The 19,888-nt window shown below is 42.6% G+C and overlaps 1 protein-coding gene across 3 annotated transcripts in view; it reads left to right on the top strand.

Moving 5' to 3' along the window:
* Positions 1-19,888, top strand: part of LOC115108290 (DNA-directed RNA polymerase, mitochondrial-like) — a 93,770-nt gene that overhangs the window by 69,021 nt on the left and 4,861 nt on the right. For 2 of the 3 annotated variants that reach the window (XM_029632443.2, XM_029632442.2), the window contains 4 exons: positions 5,859-5,911; positions 16,979-17,077; positions 18,050-18,122; positions 19,539-19,630. In XM_029632443.2, coding sequence (XP_029488303.1) covers positions 5,859-5,911; positions 16,979-17,077; positions 18,050-18,122; positions 19,539-19,630 — 317 coding nt within the window. Of the gene's footprint in view, positions 1-5,858; positions 5,912-16,978; positions 17,078-18,049; positions 18,123-19,538; positions 19,631-19,888 lie in introns of those variants that run through there. The other variant, XR_010460923.1, reaches the window with a different exon arrangement.

Genomic DNA, 19,888 nt, shown 5'->3' with positions numbered 1-19,888 from the left:
TGATCTCACTGTCTGTGGCCGATGTGAGCAAATCTTACCGGAGCATCGTCTCTCGTACCAACAGGCTCTGAGACCTCTTCTTCCCACAAGCCTGCGAAATAGCCAGACTGCTTAGTAGTTTGGGTACCATTAACTGACTATCTGCACTGACTCTATCTTGCACATACACTAGACTATATAGACAGTGCATTTGGAAAGTATTCATACCCCTTGACTTTTCCACATTTTCTTACGTTACAGCCTTATTCTAAAATATATATATATTTTTAAATCTACACACAATTCCCCAAAATGACAAAGCCAAAAAAAGAGGGTTTTAGACATTTTTGAAAATGTATTACACAGAAAAAATGGAAATATTACATTTAGGTAGGTATTCAGAACCTTAACTTAGTACTTTGTTGAAGCACTTTTGGCAGCGATTACAGCCTCAAGTCTTCTTGGGTATGACGCTAAAAGCTTGGCACACCTTATTTGGAGAGTTTCTCCCATTCTTCTCTGCAGATCCTCTCAATCTCTGTCAGGTTGGATGTGGAGCGTCGCAGCACTGTTATTTTCAGGTCTCTCCACAGATGTTCAATCGGGTTCAAGTCCGGGCTCTGGCTGGGACACTCAAGGACATTCAGAGACTTGTCCCCAAAGCCACTCCTGCGTTGTCTTGGCTGTATACTTAGGGTCGTTGTCCTGTTGGAAGGGGAACCTTAGCCCCGGTCTGAGGTCCTGAGTGTCCTGGAGAAGGTTTTCATCAACAATCTCTCTGTACCTTGCTTCGTTCATTTCCCTCAATCCAAACAAAAAAAAACATCCCCGCAGCATGATGCTGCCACCACCATGCTTCACCGTAGGGATGGTGCCAGGTTTCCTCTAGATGTGACGCTTGGCATTCAGGCCAAAGAGTTCAATCTTGGGTTCATCAGACCAGAGAATCTTGTTTCTTTAGGTGCCTTTTGCCAAACTCCAAGCGGGCTGTCATGTGCCTTTTTCTGAGGAGTGGCTTATATCTGGCCACTCTACCATAAAGGCCTGATTGATGGAGTGCTGCAGAGATGGTTGTCCTTCTGGAAGGTTCTCCCATCTCCACAGAGAAAACCTGAAGCTCTGTCAGAGTGACCATCGGGTTCTTGGTCACCTCCCTGACCCAAGGACCTTCTCTCCCGATTGCTCAGTTTGGCCGGGCAGCCATCTCTAGGAAGAGTTGGTGGTTCCAAACTTTTTCCATTTAAGAATGATGGAGGCCACTGTGTTCTTGGGGATCTTCAATGCTGCAGAAATGTTTTGGTACCCTTCCCCAGATCAGTGCCTCAACAAAATCCTGTCTCAGAGCTCTACGGACAATTCCTTCGACCGCTTGTTTTTTGCTCTGATATGCACTGTCAACTGTGGGACCTTATACAGACAGGTGTGTGCCTTTCCAAATCATGTCCAATCAATTGAATTTACCACAGGTGGACTCCAAGTTGTAGATGATCAATGGAAACAGGATGCGCCTGAGCGCAATTTCGAGTCTCATAGCAAAGGGTCGGAATACTTATGAGTAAAGGTATTTGTTTTTTATTTTTAATAAATGTGCAAAAATTTCTATTAACCTGTTTTCACTTTGTCATTATGGGGTATTGTGTGTAGATTGATGAGGGGAAAAAACAATTGTATCCTTTCTAGAATAAGGCTGTAATGTAACAAAATGTGGAAAAAGTCAAGGAGTCTGAATTCTTTCCAAATGTACTGTATACACACTCACACTACATTGATACTCCCACACATTCACAACACAAACATACACACACACACTTTTACACTCAACATTTGCTGCTTCTATTCTGTTCTTTATTTTACACCTATTATTATCTATCCTGATGCATAATCACTTTACCCTGCCTTTATGTACATATCTACCTCAAATACCTCTGCACATTGATCTGGTACTGGTAGTCCCTGTATATAGCTTCATTCTTGTGTATTTTATTTTATTTCTCTTGTTACAATTGTTATTCTTAAACTCTGCATCGTTGGGATGGGCTCGTAAGCAAGCATTTCAAGTCTACACAAGTTGTATTCGGCGCATGTGACAAATCCGATTTGATTTGCGAGTGTGATGTCTTGCATTTCAATAACTGCAGCTCTAATCGTAGCAGCGTAATTTCGCCTCGCCTACCTTTAATTCCCATTTTATGCAAACTCAATAAGGATATGGAAGATACATTTGACATTTTAAGTAAGTTACAGGAGCAATTAGGTTTAAGTGACTTGCTCAAGGGCACATCGGCAGATTTTTCACCTAGTTGGTTCGGGGAATCGAAACAGCAACATTTTGGTTACTAGCCAAACGCTCTAACCGCTAGGCTACCTGCTGCCCTTACGTACAATAGAGTAGTGTGTTGAGTTAACCCCAGATCCTTCCATCATTACCTCTTCCTTTCTCCCTAAATGTATCCCTGAGGACATGTGGAGATCGGAAGGACTTTCTGCCACAGTGATAGACACATCTTTCCTTCAACTCCTCCTAGAGGGCTGATGGATGAGATCGCACTACATGGCACATGCTGATGGGAATGTATCGCCCTGTGTGTCTGTATGTGTCTATTTTCAACCTGTTTGGTTGTTTCTGTAATAAATCAATGTGCCCTGGAGCCATTGACAGGAGAGGAGGCAGCTTGCTGGGTAAATCAAGAGAGCTGCTACCCTGCATGAAGGCTTGTCACTGTGGGATTGGATTTATGTCCAGAAGTCCTAATTCCTGATTTATCTATTTTTAATCTAGCATAAAGAACTGACCACGGTTGCCTTCATTAGGCACAAAATGGAAGAAAACGGGTAGAAACAGGATGGCACTATCTGAACCTGTCCAATAACAAATGCTTATTTTCTGTTGCAAAATGTTTCTCACTACGGGTTCCACTAATGAATAGGACACAGGCTTTTGCAGCACATTTCCATTCATGAAAGCAGTTGCAGACACTTTTCTCCCCCGGTTCTAAACTGGAAGCATGAATTAACCACATTCAGTTAGAGACACTACAGTCTGGATGATGGATTTAATTGTTCTAAAGAGATTCCCAACTCACCTTTTGTATTATTTTTATCCAGTAGTTCTGAAAGTAGAGGTCACGAGCCAAAACTGGTCCCAGAAATGTGCGTACTAAGTCACATATGTGCACCACGTCATTGCTCTTTCTCTCGCTCTGCTGTGTGTTCAACTTGCTAGCTGTCACTCAAATGGCAAGGGACTGAAGCTTATTGGCTAGAACTTGAATTTCTAGGGGGCTGCCCCATGTGGGGGGAAATGTAGGGAAAGTGGCGCAGCCCATCTTCCAGAAAAACTGTTTTCAAACTAGGGATTTTGTGGCTAATTTAGGTAAGACAGTAATTCTACAAAAAATGATGTTTGTATGAACTACACATTGACACATTTAGCCCAAAGCGGGAGATTTAAAAATACTTAGTCGCCAAAGTTCCGGAGCATGTCTTTAAGTGTTCTCAGTGCTTTTGATGATTTACTTTTAAGTGAACCAGTGTCAGTGAGAGCACTTCATTTGGAGAGCTTTCAGTTAGTCAGGAGTTCCAGACGAATGAATGGTTCTCTTCACTTGTGGCGGGCAGACAGACATTCATTATTTTCCAGAACCAGCCGTGTTCATGTAATGTGTGCTATGATGTGCAGTCGTGTCTGCTGTCTGAAGCCAGTCTTATCTGGTTGTTGATAGATGTTTTCATCACACAAGCTTACTGCCAGGGTGTATCAGTGGGAGGACTGCCCTGGCTGCCTTGGTATGGCTAGATGTAGGAGTGCAAGCAGTGAATCCTATTTGATTCCGAGCTCCCAAAATTAGATTTTCATAGATGGGCATCATTTTGACCCATAACTAAGGTCTTTCTTAGATGAAGGAGATATACTGCTACAATGATGATGACCTGATCCAGGGATGGGCAACTCCAGTCCTCGGAGGCTGGAGTGCTGTCATACTTTTCCCCCGTCCCTAGCAAACACAGCTGATTTAAAGTAATTGCATTCTAAACTAAAGATCATGATTAGTGGTTTATTCAAGTCAGATGTGTTAGCTGGGGCAAAAGTGTGTCACCAAGGACTGGAGTTCCCCAGGCCTGAACTGATCCTTTCAAGTTATGTCCATTTATGTCTATATCAGGGTACTCTATTATCGTAGAGAGCCTGTTTGGGTAGAGGTTCCCATTCACAGCTAGTCTTATCACTTCGCTTCACCTTCAACCTGAGTATAAAAGACTGTTCTGTTCTTTATTTCTACTGTCTCTGTAGAGCAGTGTTTTTTAATCCTGCTCCTGGGACCCGAAGGAGGGCCCTAGCTCTACACACCTGATTCCACTCTGACCCAGGTCCAAAGGCTCGATGAGTTGATTATTTGAATCAGGTGTGTAGTGCTAGAGCGAAAACACAAACTAAAACGTGCACCCCTTTGGAAGCTCTCCTGTAGAGGAATTGCAGGGCAGAATAACTAATGAGCGAGGTGAGTGAGCAAGGTGTCTCTTCACTCTCCTTGTCTCTCTCACCCCTAATTCTCTCACACTCTATGTCATTCTCTCTCTCTTTTTCTGACCCCCCCTCTCACTCTCTTTCTTTCTCTCATCTCTCCTACATTAAGTGGTTATTCTATTAATGGGGTCTAATAGATTCATAAATCATAATGATTGATGACCACCCACAGGACTGCATCTCAATTTACCTCATGGCCAGCACACACACTCCACCCAAGCTCCAGCTCTCAAGCTATCCTCAGCACTTCAGATGTCCCTCTCAGCTGTGTGCTGCTTGTCTCTCTCATGTTTCTCTGTCTTCTCTCTGTCCCGGCTCAATGCAGTGTCACCTTGAGCAGGGAACCTCTCTCCTCTACTGCTCTCTCTCTCTCTCTGTGTGTGTGTGTGTGTGTGTGTGTGTGTGTGTGTGTGTGTGTGTGTGTGTGTGTGAGACAGGGAGGAACTAATCTGAGCTGTAATGTGTGATTGAGGCACTCAGGGGCGTGACAGTGATAGGGCCAATGTGGAGAGCAGTCACTCACATTCTTGACAAAATGGCTTCCCTTACAGCTCTTACAGGGCCAAAATGATGGGCTCCATTATTCACCTCAGCCTGGCCAAACTCTCTTCTGTGGCAGAACCTATAGTAGTTAGTGTGTCTGCTCTGTCAGTAGCTGTTGTTGAGACTTGAGCACTAGTCAGGTTTATTTCTAGGACTACGGTTCCCAACCTGTTCCTTTCCGGGGACCACCAAATAACTGTCAAAAGCTCTTGAGGACCACCATTTTTTACATAAAATATCTTAGTCAATTCTATCAGTGAATGTAACACATGAAATGCCTATTATTACAGATGGATTTTTGTTTGACAGTTTCTAACATCTAGATGCTCCCAACTGTTATTATTTTTGGAAGACGATTGATATTTTGATCCCTTTTTTGATTTATTATAATTGACTCACAGGTTGGAAGCTACTGTCCTAGGAGACAATTACTGTTTGTTAGCATGTCACAGTACGCTTGTATGTTGGCTCAAGTCAGGTTTTACCAGTCATTAATGTCTTGTGTTCTATTGTCATTTCTGTGGCAGGTGGGCTGGGAATCAATGGGTAGCACTTGTAGGTCAATCAGAGGCTTTCAATAAGAATGGATTCCACATTCGTTTGATTTTCCATCAATGTGTTAGAAATGTCAAACAGAAGGACTGCTTTGGGTGTTAGAAGTTTACCCTGTTTGCTTTGTGTGTGTTTACAGAATGTCTAATACTAATCCAGTCCCCTCTCCCAACCTCCACCATTTCATTGACCGAAATGACATCATCAAACCTACCTGACTCATTCATGTCCCCCCCCCCCCCCCCCATGTCTCCTGCAGCTGAAGGCCACCATCCAGTACCTGAGTTTCCAGATCACCCACGACTCTAAAGAGTAAGTTCCTCTCCTCCAGACCCTTCTAACACTACCAGAGTTGGGATCAATTCAGTTTATATTCCTGTCAGTTGCATTGGACATGGGATTTCTCCATAGGGGAAAGTTGTTACATTCCTGACTTGACTGGAATTTAGATGGAATCGACCCCAACCCTGTCATCCATCGGTATCTTCTCAGGGCTCACTTTTTTTCTCTCCACTCATCTCCAACTTGCTTTAGAGACTTTGACGTACACCCTGTATAAAAACAGTATACAAGACATGTTTACCACTTTTGATTGGTCACATCCTGATCCGTTCAGCGACAGCAAGCACATCATCAGGATGATGTGGCCAGTGACACTATGCGTCTTGAAAATCCTATATCTTAACTTGACTGCTGACATGCAAAACATTTTGGGATTGTATTAACAGTGGACTAAAGGGAGTTTCCGGTGACGTCGTGAACGGGAAAACAGCTTGAAGACGCAGCTGTGACCCAAATGGAAAACTAGCTAACTACTGTAGTACTATATATTAAGAGTGGCAAATATTGAACAAAGTGGCAGGAAAAGTTGAATAATGACTTTGTCAAGTAGATACAACAACAAATAACGACAGTTCAAAAGATTCCAGAGGAGACCGATGAGGACAGAGCCACGGTGTGTGACGACTTGGAAGATATGCTGAGGTGTAACAATATTCGGATCTACCAGGTAGCAGAATGCGTTGAAATAAATGATATGATGAGCTTTGTGAGGGCTCTGGTTACGAAGCTGAGAGATACAGAAGCACCGGCAAAGTCCATTATAGTGCGGTTTCTGGACTTTACTGTCAAAGAAACTATTCTACACCAGGCCTGGGAGCAGAGGCAAGTTACATTTCAGGAGAAAACAATCTACTTTGACCATGATTATTCCCCAGACCTACAGAAGAAAAGGATGTGAGTCCGAGAAGTGATCAAACAGCTGAGAGGGAACAACATAAAAGCGAAGTGCCCATACCCAGCCCAACTGAGGATGACACTAAAACTCAGGCACGAAGACCTTCAGCACTTTTGATGGATGCAATCCTGACCCTGAGGGAGCTGGGAATCACGGTACGGATGGAAGAAAGAAACCGTCTGGAGAGAGATTTCGAGAGAGACCGATGGCAGGTGCAGGAGGCAGGGACAGAATAGTGCTGTCAGATATGGATCTGAAGACATTCATCCAGGAAGACGTTTGAAATGTATTGCCCCACATTACAATATGTGTTTACACTGAGGTAATGAACACATTGATTTGCTATGTAGATGTAGGCCACTTTATTTGGTTTAATTATTGTATGACTTTGTCGACAGATAGTATACATATATAGTATGTTAGCAAGTCTAAAACTTTTATTTAAAACTGATAATAAGTTCAATGGGTCGTGTGTGGGGTGGTGGGAGTCCGGGTTTGAGCAGCAACTTCCTAGGATGGGGATTTGACTCTTTTGGATCATGGCATCCACACAGACTGTGTTTACTCCAGACAGACAGGAAAGGCACAGCTCTCTGGACATACAGTGGGGCAAAAAAGTATTTAGTCAGCCACCAATTGTGCAAGTTCTCCCACTTAAAAAGATGTGAGAGGCCATAGTGGAGTTTGGAGTGTGACTGTTTGAGATTGTGGACAGGTGTCTTTTATACTGATAAGTTCAAACAAGTGCAATTAATACAGGTAACGAGTGGAGGACAGAGGAGCCTCTTAAAGAAGAAGTTACAGGTCTGTGAGAGCCAGAAATCTTGCTTGTTTGTAGGTGACCAAATACTTATTTTCCACCATAATTTGCAAATAAATTCATTAAAAATCCTACAATGTGATTTTCTGGATTTTTTTTCTCATTTTGTCTGTCATAGTTGAAGTGTACCTATGATGAAAAGAACTTGCACAATTGGTGGCTGACTAAATACTTTTTTGCCCCACTGTATGTCGAAGGGGGGATGGTGTATTTTATTTCAGATAATCAATAACATGACTTTATTTGAGAGAACCAGTTTTTTTTGGGGGGGGGGGGGGTGATTTTGTTTGGTTATGTTCTATGTTCCATTTATCATTGACCATCATATTGAGCTTAGGAGTGAGTTTCTGCACTTCACAGACATTACTTTTTAAAATGGATTTATATGATGAGGGAGGGGAGTACAAGTTGAGGAGGGAGTTATGTATCAACGCAAAACAACAGATTAAACGACTAGTTTATTGTATTAGTTATAATATAAATGTTCAGTAGAACATTTCAAGGAGACCCATTTAACAAATAATTAACTAAAAAATGAAGAAGAGAATGGGTAGATCAAGTATTTTGTGCATCTTTTCATGGTGGGGAAAAAAGAGGTGTTGCAATCTTATTTAATAGATCTATGTGCTTTGCCAAGAATAAAGTGTTGAGGGATAATCAGGGTAGATGAGGGTAGTGGGGACATAAATTACTATTCTGAACTTGAATGCATCAAAATGAGGACTGCCCAGGGTTCTTTAAAGATATCGCAACTGTAATCGTGGACAATGCAAAAGGGATGGTTATTATTGGCGGGGACTTTTAATTGCATACAGAATTACAAGCTTGACCGACTTCCTGCTGAGCACAGTCCACATTCTAAGAAATCTAAAGCCCTGGCTGCCATGATGAATGAACTGGGGGGCTTATTGATACTTGGCGTTCAAAGCATTCCAGAATAAAATACACATTTTTTCTCAAAGGGTCATGGCAGCTACTCCAGAATATACTTATTTTGTATATCCAAGCAGTATTTACATAAAGTAAAGGAATGCAGCGTTGAAAACTATATCGGACCCCAGTCAAGTATGTCTAAAGATACATCTAGGAATGGAGAAGCACTTTACATTTTGTCTCCATATTGACATAACATATTGTATTAACATATTAAAGCAAGAGTTACAATGAACATTTGAAAGATTACTTCTTCGTTTTAATAATGATGTATCATCAATCCATTTTGTGGGAAGGGGCAAAGGCGGTATTAAGAGATAAGATAATTGCTTTGTCTGCCAAATGAAAGAAGCAGTGTATTGAAAAACAGCAGCGTTTGGAGGATAGTTTAAAGAGACTTGAACGAGAACATAAAAAACAAGGCAAGATGATACATTGCATAAGTTGAATGAATGTCAACATGAATGTTATTGACTTACAAAACAGAAGGGACATTTAGATTTACTAATCAAAGATATTATGAGATGGGTAATAGAGACAGCTGGTTGTTAGCCTTCCAGCTAAGAAAAGCCCAGGCTAGCAGAGTAGTCCATAAAATAATGAATCCCTTCTCTAAAGCAGAAGTCTCAAAACCAAGTGACATTGCGGAGGTGTTTGCAGCGTATTATAAAGACCTTAAATGATTCAGCAGAACAAGACCATAAACAAGAAAACATTTGAACCCTCTTGTCTAACCTAAATCTCACAAAATGATCACAGGAAGATGAAATAGAGAAGTTCTAGAGAACGAGGTTGAGTAAGCCATCAAGAGATTGCAAAATAATAAATCACCAGGGGACAGATGGATACTGAGGTGAAGACCTTCATTGAGGATATTACCCTGGTTTTGTGCAGAGTATATAACTATGCATTATCAAAGGAAGACCCACCCAAAACATGGTCAATCATAACAGTAATCCACAAGGAAGCTAAAGATCCTTCCCAGTGTAGCTCATTCAGGCATATTAGTCTTCTCCCCACGGACCCGAAATTTACTAAGAGAATTCAGAAACATATACAGTAGGGAAACTGATTAACCCGGTTAAGACAGGTTTTATACTTGGCAGACAAATTACTAACAATATTAGGAGGGTATTAAACATTCAGTCACTGGCTAAGGGTAGACAACAAACAGCGATGCTTCTATGCAACAGCCTTGTTTCTCAGCCTAGATGCGGAGAATGCATTTCATACTGTTGATTAGTTCTACCTAGAACAAACACTTTTGAGAATGGGATTCATTCCATTGGTTATTAAGGATTAGAGTATGGATCCCCAACCCTATATCCAGGGTTAGAGTGAATGGCTACAACTCACAATTCATTTCCGAGAATACCCCTTCCTTCCTTACCGTTTTTAGGCCCATTACATTGGAGGAAAGTTAGATTGAAGACTGAATGTAAAAGATACACTCTTAAGGTATGGACAGCCGTCCATAATGGCAGAAAGGGTTGATCACAATTGACCCTTTGGTTAGCCCCAGAATTCTGGGGAACCAACAGCAGCAACTGGATAGCAACGGACATCAAGTCCAACACCTCGGAAAAGCTCACGTTTATATTGCATGAAAGCCAATGAGGGCTATGGCAAAAACGGAGAGTTTTCGTCCAAAAAAACATGTTTAAATTGATAAATAATTTAACCGTGTACCAGAAGTACTTGTCCTTGTGATTCCTGAAATGCATAGCCTGTTGAAGTATTTTTCGAATACAAAATTATACTTTTGTTACATTGTTTTCTAACTCCGCTGCTTAGCTAGCTCTCATTATCATTGACCAACAAACGTTGCTAATACTAAATAGCTTGCTAGCCACTCAATAAAATGTATGTTCTCAAAATGTACAGTACCAGTCATAAGTTTGGACACAACTACTCATTCAAGATTTTTTCTTTATTTTATTATTTTCTACATTGTAGAATAATAGTGAAGACATCAAAACTATGAAATAACACATATGGAATCATGTAGTAACCAAAAAAGTGTTAAACAAATAAAAATGTATTTTATATTTGAGTTTCTTCAAAGTAGCCACCCTTCGCCATGTTGACAGCTTTACACACTCTTGGCATTTCAATTAGGGTATGATCTACAATTTAGAAAATAATAAAAATAAAGAAAAGGTGTAGGTGTCAACTTTTGACTGGTACGGTATATATTTATACTTGAGTCTTCAAAGTAGCCACCCTTTGCCTTGATGACAGCTTTGTAAGGGCTATTTGAACTCCAAGACTGTTGGAAAAGCATTCCTGATGAAGCTGGTTGAGAGAATGCCAAGAATGTGCAAAGCTGTCATCAAGGCAACGGGTGGCTACTTTGAAGAATCTCAAATATAAAATATAATTTGATTTGTTTACTACATGATTCCATACGTGTTATTTCATAGTTTTGATATCTTCACAATTATTCTATAATGTAGAAAATGAGTAGGTGTGTCCAAACGTTTGACCGGCACTGTGTGTTAGCTAGCTAAGTTAGCAATGTTATGAGTAAAACTCCCATCTGCTGTCAACATCAGGGTATGATTTTAGAGGACTTGCTAGCTAGTTTGCTCCAAATATATTTATAGCTTTCACTGCATGCTGACAGTGAATTCAGAGCCATTCAGTGGCTAGCTATACTACAAACATCATTTTACCAGGTTCCCTTTCCCGTGAAGCAACAATCCACCACAACATACCCAAGAGTTTCCTGATTAGAAAGGGGTAGTCTGTTTAATTTCATTGTGTATTAGAAACACAGTTTGAGATCATTGTGAGGGGATTTCGCCAGTGGATGAATGGAGAATTGGGCTTCCTGGGAAAATGCTGTCGAAGGTTGCAAAAATAACCAAGGGGGGTGGGGCTTAGCGAAGGGTCAATTAACCAGCTTTTTGAAGTGAATGTTCACAAATCTTTTACTCCGCTCCAAACCAAATATGGTCTACCTGCAAATGACATGTTTAGGTACTTCCAGATAAGACACAACCTAATGACACACAAGAAATGGGAGGTCATAAAAAAATCGGCATTCAGTGTCGAGCAAAATTTCATAAACATATTGGAAGGTCAAATAGCCCAAAAATATGTGTCTCAGTTATATAAATGGTTTCACACACAGGATGTGAAAGGAAAATGGAAACTAGAGATGAATTTGGTGGTGGAAGATCAATCATGGCAGAGAATTTGTGAAAGTAGTCACAAATGCACTAGTGAAGACACTCCTAGACTTTTAGTTACCATTGGAATCACTTTTCATTGTATTGGGAGCAGTACCTTGTAACCTGAGTGATAAAAACCAGATGTACATGTTAAGGGAACTGTTAGTGACTGGACAGAAAATGACTACGGCCAATTTGGCTCAAACCACAGCCGCCAACTGTAAGTCAAAGGACTCAGAGACTGAAAAATGTGTATGTAATGTCAATTATAACAGCCGGGATGCGACTAAAGACATATTGTACCCTGCCAAATAACTGTATAGACAAAAACAGGAATGTGTGTGTTAATTCTATTCAATGACATTGAGGTAAACTGCTGTAATTATTATTTGTATTACTTACAGTATTTTTGTCCTTTTTAGGGAAAGTTTGTAAGAAATTACTTTATTTCTCTCTTTCCCTCTGTCTCTTTCTCTTCCAAAAACATAGAGCATGATGTGAACGATCCTTGACATGTTTTACAATGTATATGTGAACTTTTTGAACTTGAAAAGGAAAGATATGTTCAAAACAATGGGGCCATCTGCACCAGATGGACAGACGGACGGACAGACAGGCCACTGATAGCCCTGGGTAGGGTGGCATTTGGGCTAAAATGTCACCGCTGAATGATTTCTGTAAAAGGGCCATTGAATGTGTGATTAGTATCAGAGGTAGAGCTGGAGGTTAATACACCGTGGTTGTTGTTTGTTGGGTATTTGGTTTGAAACTTTTTTTTAAGTAGCCTATACATATTCCTCTGCAACATAGGGAACTAGGCCTAGTTGGGCTAGTTAGTGTAAATCTTTGAGTGAGTGCCTACACTTTAACACAAAACACTAGAGCTGTATCACTAAGATTGGAAAAATGCATATGGGTCATTTCTAACTTTAAAATAAAAAGTTAATTTCATACTCCGTTCTTCACAATGTCCATGCTGACTGACAGCCACACATGTTTTGTGACTATTTCATCCAGCTCGTGACTGGGGCAGAGCTCCCCTTTAATTGCTGCTGTCTGTAGCCTACTGTCTGATCCCTCAGTGGGGTGAGGCCTATGCCTTGTGACAGTCTCCCCATTACTCTGAGGTCTGCCGCTGACATCGAGAGAGACCATAAATACCTCACTGACATCGAGAGAGACCATAAATACCTCACTGACATCGAGATAGACCATAAATACCTCACTGACATCGAGATAGACCATAAATACCTCACTGACATCGAGATAGACCATAAATACCTCACTGACATCGAGACAGACCATAAATACCTCACTGACATCGAGAGAGACCATAAATACCTCACTGACATCGAGAGAGACCATAAATACCTCACTGACATCGAGAGAGACCATAAATACCTCACTGACATCGAGAGACCATAAGTACCTCACTGACTGAGACCATAAATACCTCACTGACATCGAGAGAGACCATAAATACCTCACTGACATCGAGAGAGACCATAAATACCTCACTGACATCGAGACAGACCATAAATACCTCACTGACATCGAGACAGACCATAAATACCTCACTGACATCGAGACAGACCATAAATACCTCACTGACATCGAGACAGACCATAAATACCTCACTGACATCGAGAGAGACCATAAATACCTCACTGACATCGAGAGAGACCATAAATACCTCACTGACATCGAGAGAGACCATAAGTACCTCACTGACTGAGACCATAAATACCTCACTGACTGAGACCATAAATACCTCACTGACTGAGACCATAAATACCTCACTGACATCGAGACAGACCATAAATACCTCACTGACATCGAGAGAGACCATAAATACCTCACTGACATCGAAAGAGACCATAAGTACCTCACTGACTGAGACCATAAATACCTCACTGACATCGAGAGAGACCATAAATACCGCACTGACTGAGAGAGAGGAGACAGATTGACAGCCTTCTGTCTGACCTGACATTCACCGCCACACACGAGCACGGCGACACACAACAAAAAGCTTCCTCCTCTTTATCTCAAACTAAAGTGTGTGTGCTTGTGCGCGCGCGTGCAGAGGGATGCTGCTGCTTATAGAGTTATTCCTCTCAACTTAGATTTCTGCCAGAGAAAGTATCCGTATTTCACAGTCTGCCAGTTACAGCCGAGCTCAGCATTCCCTCCTCTGCTGATTTCCCCAGCTTTCACTCGTGTACATACACACAGCTTTGTTTTCGTGAATTTTCAGGACTTTTTGCGGAGCAAAAATGTATTCCCATTCAAAATCCTATTTTTCCTAACTGCTAAACCTTAACCCTAAACTTATCCCTAACCCCAAACCCTAAACCTAACCCTTAAGCCTAAAATAGCATTTAAAACAAATTCAGGACATGAAAAAAGTCCTGGCTTTACAAAATGTTTCCTGTTTAGGGTAAGTAAGTGGTGTGGTTGGCTTTGGCTCTCCTGTGCTTACAGGCCTCTAACCATCTAACCAGACGTATGTGACAGGGTCTACAGTCAATCACAGATTACAAAAAGAAAACCAGCCCCGTCGCGGACACCGACGTCCTGCTCCCAGACAAATTAAACAACTTCTTTGCTCACTTTGAGGACAATGCTGTGCCACTGACACGGCCCACTACCAAAGCCTGTGGGCTCTCCTTCTCCGCGGCCAACGTGAGTAAAACATTTAAACATGTTAACCTTTGCAAGGCTGCCGGCCCAGACAGCATCCCTAGCCGCATCCTCAGAGCATGCGCAGACCAGCTGGCTGGTGTGTTTACGAACATATTCAATCAATCCCTGTCCCAGTCTGCTGTGGCCACATGCTTCAAGATGGCCACCATTGTTCCTGTCCCCAAGAAAGCTAAGGTAACTGAGCTAAACGACTATCCACCCGTAGCACTCACTTCTGTCATTATGAAGTGCTTTGAGAGACTAGTCATGGACCATTTCACCTTCACCCTACCTGACACCCTAGACCCACTTCAATTTGCTTACTGCCCCAATAGGTTCACAGACGACGCAATCCCCATCACACTGGACACTGCCCTATCCCATCTGGACAAGAGGAATACCTATGTAAGAATGCTGTTCATTGACTACAGAACAGCATTTAACACCATGGTACCCTCCAAACTCATCATTAAGCTCGAGACCCTGGATCTCAACCCCACCCTTTGCAACTGGGTCCTGGATTTTCTGATGGGTCGCCCCCAGGTGGTGAGGGTAGGAAACAACATCTCTACCCCGCTGATCCTCAACACTTGGGCCCCACAAGGGTGCATTCTCAGCCCTCTCCTGTACTCCCTGTTCTTCCATGACTGCGTGGCCATCCAAGCTTCCAACTCAATCATCAAGTTTGCAGACGACACTACAGTGGTAGGCTTGATTACCAACCGTGACGAGACGGCCTACAGGGAGGAGGTGAGGGCCCTCGGAGTGTGGTGTCAGGAAAATAACCTCTCACTCAATGTCAACAAAACAAAGGAGATGATCATGGACTTCAGGAAACGGCAGAGGGAGCACCCCCCTATCCGCATCAATGGGACAGTAGTGGAGAGGGTAGTAAGTTTTAAGTTCCTCGGCGTACAAATCACGGACAAACTGAAATGGTTCACCCACACAGACAGCGTGGTGAAGAAGGCGCAACAGTGCCTCTTCAACCTCAGGAGGCTGAAGAAATATTTCTTGCCACCTAAAACTCTCACAAACTTTTACAGATGCACAATCGAGAGCATCCTGTCGGGCTGTATCACCGCCTGGTATGGCAACTGCTCCGTCCACAACTGTAAGGCTCTCTAGAGGGTAGTGGGGTCTGAACAAAGCATTTACCGGGGGCAAACTACCTGCCCTCCAGGACACCTACAGCACCCGATGTCACAGAAAGGCCAAAAAGATCATCAAGTTCAATAACCACCCAAGCCACTGCCTGTTTACCCCACTATCATCCAGAAGGCGAGGTCAGTACAGGTGCATCAAAGCTGGGACCGAGAGACTGAAAAACAGCTTCTATCTCAAGGCCATCAGACTGTTAAACAGTCATGACTAACATAGTGGCTGCTGCCAACATACTGACTCAAATCTCTGGCCACTTTAATAAATTGATTTAATAAAGGTATTACTAGTCACTTTAAATAACGGCACTTTAATAATGTTTACATATCCTACATTACTAATCTCATATGTATATACTGTATTCTATAGCATCTACTGCATCTTTCCTATGCCGCACGGCCATCGCTCATCCATGTATTTATATGTACATATTCTTATGTACATCCCATTTGTGTGTATACAAGGTAGTCATTTTTGTTAGATTACTTGTTAGATATTACTGCACTGTCGGGACTAGAAGCACAATCATTTCACTACACTCGCATTAACATCTGCTAACCATGTGTATGTGACCAATAAAATGTGATTTGACTTGACTAACTGTTGCTAAAGTGCTTGAAGCTAAACTCCCAGTCTATCCCATTCCCCATAGAGACAAAGTTAACCGCATAGTTTTCAATCGCATAGATTTTTAGAGTAGGTAGAAGTTACCCCTAAGCACTGATACAGGCTTGGCTATTTCCTCCATTACTCTGGCCAGTTCCCAGCCAAACGGCGTTACAGGGGAGTGGAGTTGACATCTTTATAGCTGGCATGCCTATGTCTAGTCTGTGCTGCTGGGTGCATCCCAAGCTATTATCCCCCTGTACTCCATCCTCATTACAAGTGCACTGGAGCAGTGGGTTGGGAGGTCAAGGCCCAGGCTAATGAGGATAATGTGTGCATATACAGATTGGGAAAGTGCTCACTTTCAGCAGAGGTCGATGCACATTTACATTTCTCCAACCCTTCAGTTGGATGACAGTTGCCAAAACAGCTTCTAATACTGCAATGTGTTTTTCTTTTCTCGCCAACACCCAATTAGCTGGAGGCTTGCACAGGAATTTGGAAGTTTAGAGTGCAGTTGTTATTGGCGAGATGCCGTTGTCACGTGAACATCTGTTCTGTTGTTTCTTTGTCACTCATACATAATTCATATTGATCTACCATCAGTGATTTATGTACTTGGAAACTGGCTTTTCAGTTCCTTGCATCATCAGGGACTTCATAGTGGGGGGTATGTGTTGGTGTGTGAGAGAAACATAGTTAGCGTGTGACTGTGTGTGTCTTCTCCTGTTGTGAATAACTGTCCTGTTTTTCATCCACAGGAGACCAGACACTGTGAAACAGAAGAATGCCTTCCCTCCTAACTTCATCCATTCTCTGGACTCCACACACATGATGCTGACTGCTCTCTACTGCTACAGGTACACTAAGGCCTAACCTATAACCTCTGACCCACACCACACTCTACAACAGGGATGGGGAAACTGGTGGCAGGCCGCATCCATTTCCAAGGAGGTCTCAACTTGCTGTTGAGAGTTAGAAAAGTAGAATAGGCCTATTTCCAAAATGTGGTTGTGCATCAGCAGTTTTTCTCTTGTCACTCACTGACATTCACTCAATTATCTAAACTTTTAGTAATCGTGGACTAATTCATTCATTAATTTTCTTAGTCACTCTCACTCAGATTTTTCTGCACCCTATGGCAAACTGAGTAGAGTTGCAGGAAATAAGCTGTAGAATTGCACATTTTTCTTTCCGGTCCATGGAAAAATGTGTAGAATTGCAAGAAATGAGTTATAAAATTGCTACATTTTCTCTACGCCCCATGGCAAAATGTGTAGAATTGGGGCCCGGCAAAATGTGTAGAATTGGGGCCCGGCAAAATGTGTAGAATTGGGGCCCGGCAAAATGTGTAGAATTGGGGCCCGGCAAAATGTGTAGAATTGGGGTCCGGCAAAATGTGTAGAATTGGGGCCCGGCAAAATGTGTAGAATTGGGGCCCGGCAAAATGTCACTTGGGGCCCCCAAAAGGCTAGGGCCGGCTCTGACTGCATGTGTGGGTAAGGAGACCCTCGAGCCACTGCCCCTCATGATGAGTTCAGAGTTTTTTGTGGCCCCCACCACCATCAAAGTTGCCCATCCCTGCTCTAGCCTGCGACGGTATCAGCTCTCATGACCCCTCTGAACTCTGCATGGGATAGCCATCTGAATAACCATCTCTGTTTGAACCCAGAAACCGTTGTCATACTATGTCACATTGATTCAAGTCTTAGTATGTCTCCCAGGCTGTTTAACCTCATGTTACGGTGTCCAATTTCCACCACGATTTCCTTCCACCGCGTCTAGCCCTATATCTCATGTCTCTCTCTTTCTTCCTCTGTGTGCTTCTCCAGCGCCGGCCTGACGTTCGTCTCCGTCCACGATTGCTTCTGGACCCACGCCATCACAGTCGACACCATGAACAAAGTACGTCATCTTCATTTTCTTCTATCACCTTCATTCCTCCTTTGACCTTAGCACACAGCTCCTTGTGGCTGGGTGGGGTAGTATACTTAAGCAATAAGGCCCAAGGAGGTGTGGTATATGGCCAATATACCACGGCTAAGGCCTGTTCTTACGCATGAAGCAACGATGGGGGCCTGGACACAGCCCTTAGCCCTGGTATACTGGCCAAATACCACAAACTCCCGAGTTACCTTATTGCTATTATAAACTGGTTACCAACGTAATTAGAGCAGTAAAAATAAAGGTTTTGTCATACCCGTGGTATACAGTCTCATATACCACAGCTGTCAGCCAATCAGCATTCAAGGCTTGAACTAACTACCCAGAGTATAATACCCCATATAGGCCTTCCCTGGTGGCCAGAGTCAATTACTTTACACCACTGACTGCCTGGCTGTTAATACATGGCTTTACAGCTATTGGCAGCAGACAGCACCATATGTCCCAGAGTTGCATCCTGTTACAGAGGGCCATTATGGAGTATAGAGGGCTGTGTTGGCCTGTCCTTTTTAGCGTGACTCCGAGGTGTTAACAACACTAAATTGAGACGCCCCGAGGTGTCAACAACACTAAATTGAGACGCTCTGTTGAGATCCAAAATGGCCAAATTACCATAATGGTATTTCTGTGTGAATTATGTTAAGGAAAGTGCTATTTCTTCATCCAATCTCCAATAATTAGCATTGAAGCGGTTTTTCACAGTGTGGTTATTTCTTGTCATGTTTAAATCTCAAAGTGCCCTTCCCTCATTACATAGCCAATTGAACACAAAGGCTAGGGGCAGCACTTTAAATATATTGGTCCGCACCTTAACATATGACATAGGATTTTATATTATCATATTTCTCTTCTTCAGGCAAGCATTAAATTGGCACCGACCTGGCAGCATAAATGAATGGCCCCAATCACTCTAGCTAGTCTCCTATCCATTTCCTCCTCCATTTCTACCTCTACCCCCTCTTCTCCTTCTCTCCTCCTGTCCTCCCCTGTTGTCTATGTAGTATCAGGGTCTGTGACCGGTCTCCTCTCCTTCCTCTGAGGGATTGTGAGCGTTTCATCAACCTAGTTTAGATCTCCCCAGTCACACAATGGAGACCGACGGGACTGGAGAGGACAAATGGAGCAACCCCAATGGAGATCATTAGCATAACTCAAGTCAGCAGTGTGACTTCGAGTCCTGTGTCAATGAAGCTGGAGTGTTGAGTAGTGTTGTTGGTTCTGCTTGTATCATGAGGACAGAGTGAGTGACTCTCTCGGGTTGCCAGATCACTCTAGAACTCCCAGTACAGTCAAATGCCAGTGTTGAATAGAGTGATTGCTTGAGTGTTGGGAGTACAGTAGAGTGACTGTGTGTGGTGTGCTCTCTTGGGTTGCCAGGTTTGCCGGGAGCAGTTTGTGGCACTGCACAGCCAGCCCATCCTTCAAGAGCTGTCCAACTTCCTACTGAAGAAATACTGTTCTGGGCTACAGTAAGTTTCTACACACCACACACACTGGACCACTGATACACCACACTGAGACTGGCAGTTTAGTATGCTTTATTTAGCTATAAGATAGGAGGAAAGGAGCATAGAGGGAAAAAAGTGTTGGGGAGGGGAAAAACCTGACTTTATATGTCTTTATATGCAAACCTCGCCTATTTTGTGCATTTACCAGAACTTGTTATTGCACATTGAGCATTTTTACTGAGAATACATAACTCAACAAAAAAGTAGATTCAACAGCAC

The sequence above is a fragment of the Oncorhynchus nerka genome, linkage group LG24, assembly GCF_034236695.1.
Source record: "Oncorhynchus nerka isolate Pitt River linkage group LG24, Oner_Uvic_2.0, whole genome shotgun sequence".
In the NCBI taxonomy this organism is placed as follows: Eukaryota; Metazoa; Chordata; class Actinopteri; order Salmoniformes; family Salmonidae; genus Oncorhynchus; species Oncorhynchus nerka.
This window is presented reverse-complemented; position numbering and strand designations above follow the sequence as displayed.